Here is a 5591-nt window from a genome sequence, read left to right on the forward strand (position 1 = left end):
TTTACGGGTCAAAAGTGTAAAATCTAATATTAAAGCAAGATGATTTTTCCGCATGACATCATTCTAGGGCTTCTACATATGATGTCACGTAAATGTCATGCGAGCAGCTTCCTATTTTATAATCTCTTTCTTATAAACGCAATATGGGACACGAACCCTTTTAGTTGTGTTATAACCGGTGACTCAGTTTTTTATTTTTTAACCATCTATGTATCACACGGGCTCTACCCTAGTTTGAAAATATACAACAAGAAAGAAAAATAATAATCCGTTACCCACACCCTTTCATAAAAACATATTTAAATATATAAAAAATATTACAAGACACGCATATTACGGTAGCATTTGATTCCCATAAACTTGTACCCTACGCATCACAGGTTGTACCCTGAAGGTTCCCTTCTTTTTCCATAATTCCATCTATCCAACCCGTCATTCGCTAGAGTTCCACATTCTCTGTCACTTTCCATAAACCCACCATTCAATTCAAACTGTCACTCTAAAACCCCCAAATTTTCCAGGTATTTACCAAATTCATCATTTAAATCCTTCGTTCTTTTCTTTTGCAATCAAAATCCTGCCTTTGTATGTATAAATAAACGATACCCACTAATTGTTTTGCATTGGCGATTGATTGATTGATTGTTCGTCGGTTGGTTGGTTATATTATTAATCGTTATTTACTTAATATCAAATTGATTATTAAATGAAATGCTCGTTGAGTATTTATTGATTGATTGATTGATTGTTGTTTCTCTTTATTATAAGTTTCCAGTGAATCATTAGGGTTTTTACTGTGTTTGTATTCAATCGATTGTGAAGTTCATAAAGTTGATTCATTAATTGATTCTTATTCGTTTTTATCCACTAATCCGTGTTTTTAAGTTTCCTGTGAATGAATTATTTACGTTTTTTTTTTCTGTGTTTGTGTATAATCGATTTTGAAGTTTATATGAATTTGTGAATAATTTAGGCTTTTTCTGTGTTCATATTGAATTGATTGTGAAGTTATAAATTTGATTTGATTTTGTGAATAATTTAGGCTTTTTATGTGCTTGTATTTGTTCGACTTTCGACTATGAAGTTCGTAAAGTTGATTTGAATTTTTGAACAATTTATTTAGGTTTTTTTGTGTTCGTATTCAATTGATTTCGAATTTCATAAATAAAGTTGATATGAATTTGTGAACAATTTAGGCTTTTTTTTGTGTTCGTATTCAATCGATCATGATGTTCATAAAGTTTATTTGAATTTGTTAATCATCTACGCTCATTCCGTGTTTGTATTCAGTCGATTATGAACTATGAAGTTTGTAAAGTTGATTTGAATTGTGATGAAAAAATGCAACCTTTTGGTGAAATTGGGTACATAAAGAACAGAATATTTCTATCTTTTTCCCTTTTCTATGTGATTAATCTACAATTGTAAAAAAAAAGGCGAAGAAGAATCGATCAGATTTTTGGTCTTTTTACTTTCTAGAAGAATCTATGGAATGAATATTATTAGCAGCTTAATTTCATCACTCCATAGATTGTTTATAATATTTCTTAAGCTTTGGTTTTAAAACCATGATAATTCAATTTATATTTGTGATTGACTTTATTTTCAGATTTTGACTTTTGGTGTTGACCCGAAGGCCCGATGCAGCTGTATCATCACCCATTTTCATTAGACAGCCAAAAGGTGAGGCTGGCTTTGGAAGAACGGAACATTGATTACACGTCATACCATGTCAATCCCGTTACAGGCAAAAACATGGATCCTTCATTCTTTAGGATGAATCCAACTGCCAAACTACCTGTTTTTCAAAATGGGTCACATGTTCTCTTCAATACCATAGAGATTATTCAGTAAGTTCATACTTTCAGTAGCATAATATGTATCATATGTTACATAATATGCACCAAAGATGTTTTGTTTCTTGTATTATTGTGTTACATTGAACCCAATAAGGAGATTTCCACCCGTTCTATTGAAATGGGCTGTGTTTTTTGGGCTTCAAAGGCCGAATTTATAGGTTTAGTAGTCAGTAGTAGGGGTGTCTATGGGTTGATTCTGGGCTCAAACCGAGCCGAAAACTGAAAATTCGGGTTTTGAGTTTTTGAAAATCTTTTGTGTTTGGTTTTTACGGTTTTTGGTTTTACCATTTGGGCTTAAAGTATTTTTACTTAAAAAAAGGCCCAAAAATGAGTTTGCACCTACAATTTTGGGTTATATTTTTTGTTAATAAATGATTATTATACATTTAGACTAAAATATTTGGGTTACACTATTTTTAAATTTTTATAAATTACTTACCATTTGGCATTTGGCTATAAAATTTTGGGCCTAAAAAGATAGTTTGCCGAAAATAGTGAATTTGGTCTTACAATTTTGTGCCTCTTTGTTAATCAATTTTGTGCCTAAATCTATTTTTAAATTCTTATAAATTACGTAACATTTAAATAAAAATTGAAAATCCGTAAGTTCGGTTCGGTTTTTCTAGTTTCATTCGGTTCGGTTTTTCTGGTTTCAATAAAATCGAAAACTGAAACTGAACCAAAGTTCGATTTTTACAAAACATAAAACGAAGCTGTGTTTTTTGTTTGAGTTCAGTTATTTTAATTCGGTTTTTTCGATTTCATGCATACCCCTAGACTTGGTAGAGATTTTACAAAGGCCCAATAAATTAATATTAGTTTTAATAACCAGCATCATACTAACATATAAAAACAATCTTGATGGTTTTATGTATTATTCGACTCTTAACATAAAAATTTGCAGGTACATAGAGAGAATCGCTTTGGTATCATCGGGCAGTGGCATAATAACACAAAGCAGCAAAGAAGTCACCGAATGGATGCACAAAATCCAAGAATGGAACCCTAAGTTTTTCACCATTTCCCATATCCCCGAAAAATACTACATTTACACATCGAAATTCATACGACGGGTAATAATCGCTCGAATGTCCGAGGCCCCTGACTTGGCCACTGCATACCACACAAAACTTAAAGAAGCTTATGACACCGAAGAAAAGTTACACGACCCACAAGTGTTGCAAGCAAGTGAACAGCATCTTGTAAAGCTTCTTGATGAAGTGGAAGCACAACTTGAAGAAAGTTTGTATTTAGTTGGGAGCGAGTTCACATTAGCCGATGTTATGTTTGTTCCAATATTGGCTCGGTTAAAACTTTTGGGGTTGGAGAAGGAGTATATAAGGTGTAGACCGAGGTTGATCGAGTATTGGAAGTTGGTTCAACAGAGGCCGAGTTATAAGAAGGTGATCAAGAAGCATTTTGGTGGGTGGAGAAAACGGAAAACATTGTTGAAAACGTGGTGCATTGTTCGTATGAGATGTATGCTTAAACGGTATTGATCTATGCGTGTAAGTAAAGGTATTGTTTGTCAATTTAGTGAAAGTCAATTGTGTCATAAGGTTAATTAGTTGTCTATAGGATATCTGGTTTTTGTATCATAATTCATAACCTGTCTAAATGTCTTTTAACTTATAACTATTTGTATTTTATGTATTTACAATTATGTTAAGTTGACCCCTGGGTCTTAAAATGATGTTATGTTGGCCCGAGGGTCTTAGTGAGCGGTTTCTTTATCTTCTTGGACCGGATATGTTTGTTTGTTTGTTTGATATTACATTGACATGAGTTGATAGCGTCTTGTTTAATTAAATGAGTCGTGTTCATATTGACTTACCTGACATGTTTATAACGAATCTTCAACCTGTTTTAAAAAGTTATTTTTTGTAAGTTTAAGTCACTAACATGCTTTATCTGTATACAACTTGTTTACAATCTTTTTGACTTGTTTAGATGTATGGGTTACCTGAATCATGTTTATGTTACATGATTACAAGTATATTGAGTTAAAGATGATTTATTTGACTATGAATAAACATATTGGTCATGTTTGGATTTATTAATACAAGTCCCAAACCTAACACTTGATTAACATTTCATTATACTGAATTCAAATGTGCTTGAAATAGCCAAAATTCCTAACCGTAGTTCCTATTAAGCGGGAAAACTTTTGCGCTTTTTGTCATGTGTTATCTTATCTAACTTTGATAGACCGAAATTTATCAAGGTAAAGTATAACTGATACAGTCATACCGTGTGTCAAAAGTGTGCCCCTTGGATGGCCGTTTCAGTGTGCTTGACTTTTTTTTTTGCATGTTTTTGACCACCATTCTACCAAAAATTAAACTAAGCCGTTTAAAATATTATCTTCAATTGTAAAATGTATTTTCCAAGTGAGTTATTTAAATAATATTTCCATGTTGAAAAGAAGTGTTCTAAGCAAAAATTGTAATACCCATTCAAAAACACATTTTCATTCATAATATTATTTGTAAAAGCCACATCTATCTTGCTTAGGCATGAAAGTGATGATTCCAATGAGTGTGATCTATATCTCAATTAGAGAGAATACAAATTAAATGTAGCAACGCATGGGAAAGGTTGCAAATTTACCCATCTACCTATTCTAATAAAGTAAAATAAACGTGGACACTTGTTATATTTTGTTTAATTCTTACAATTTTTTCCCTCCAAAACTAATTCACCCTAATATATGTAATAAATCAATAATTATTCACTTTCCTTTTACACTATATTTATATAATATCTATATATTTTTATAAATATAAATATTAAAATATTATTTTACTACATAGTTCAAAATACTTGGTGTATTTCAAAAATCAACAACAAATCATGTTTCTCAAATAAAAATTGTTTTGGGTTTTTTATGGAACTTAAATTTGATATTATGGGTCAAAAGTTGGTAAATAGATTATTTGGTACAAGTTAACTACATTTAGGTCAAAATTTGTTACGAGTCAAAAATGAAAATTTTGAGTATTTTTAAAAGTTTGAAAATGCAAAATAGATTTATCGTCAAATTTGTTATGGGTTCAAAGTGTTGACTTTGAAATGTTAAAAGTATGAAAGTTAGAATTTTAAACATGATTCGGGTTTCAAATTTATTTTTAAGGACATTTTTTAAAATAATCAAAAGGTTCGGGATTTGGTAAACTGACTTTTTTCCCTCAACTATTAAAATGTAAGAAAAGACTGCGAACACTTTCGACATACCACCCCCATGTCTAATGCTTCTAACTTTTATCAATTTTGAAATATTTATGTTAACATTAATTTTTCCTTCAATGGTGATCAAAACATTGTATGGGGAGCATGTTATTTTTTATGTTGTCATTATGAAAAAGTCGATAAGCCCTCTGAAACTTATCAGAATCTTTTTCATGGTGTAGCTAAGAAAAACATAGCTCTTGAAGAACATCCATTGTTACAATTTAATGTTCTACTTTTCTTTAATGAGTGGTAAATTGATAAATATATCAATAAAGGTAATGCTCTTTTTGTATTTAGACTGAGTGGTTAGAACTACTATCGTATAAGAAGCTTTATTTTCGAAGTTGGTTCATAACCAAAAGTCTTTCAATTATACATATATGGCACCGAGAATGAATTTTTCAATAGAAATAAATATTCTCGGGTACGTTTTTGCACGAGCATTTTTTTATTAAGTTCATTTAAAAAAATAATTTTGTGATATAAATAATATAAGTATAG

The 5591-nt window shown here is 30.9% G+C and overlaps 1 protein-coding gene across 2 annotated transcripts; it reads left to right on the forward strand.

Annotated features, from left to right (window-relative positions):
* Positions 1-457: 457 nt before the first annotated feature.
* Positions 458-3597, forward strand: LOC143571682 (glutathione S-transferase TCHQD-like). 2 transcript variants are annotated; one of them, XM_077057044.1, is made up of 3 exons: positions 458-521; positions 1610-1850; positions 2764-3597. In XM_077057044.1, the coding sequence occupies exons 2-3, from the start codon at positions 1642-1644 to the stop codon at positions 3356-3358; spliced, it is 804 nt and encodes a 267-aa protein (XP_076913159.1). In that variant the 5' UTR covers positions 458-521; positions 1610-1641; the 3' UTR covers positions 3359-3597. The 2 variants fall into 2 exon arrangements, with proteins under 2 accessions (XP_076913159.1, XP_076913161.1); XM_077057046.1 differs by having other exon boundaries at positions 496-521; positions 1637-1850.
* Positions 3598-5591: the final 1994 nt, after the last annotated feature.

Source organism: Bidens hawaiensis, unplaced genomic scaffold (genome assembly GCF_021521415.1).
Source record: "Bidens hawaiensis isolate Kalapana, Puna unplaced genomic scaffold, B.hawaiensis_p1.1 tig00025498_1, whole genome shotgun sequence".
Taxonomy (NCBI): Eukaryota; Viridiplantae; Streptophyta; class Magnoliopsida; order Asterales; family Asteraceae; genus Bidens; species Bidens hawaiensis.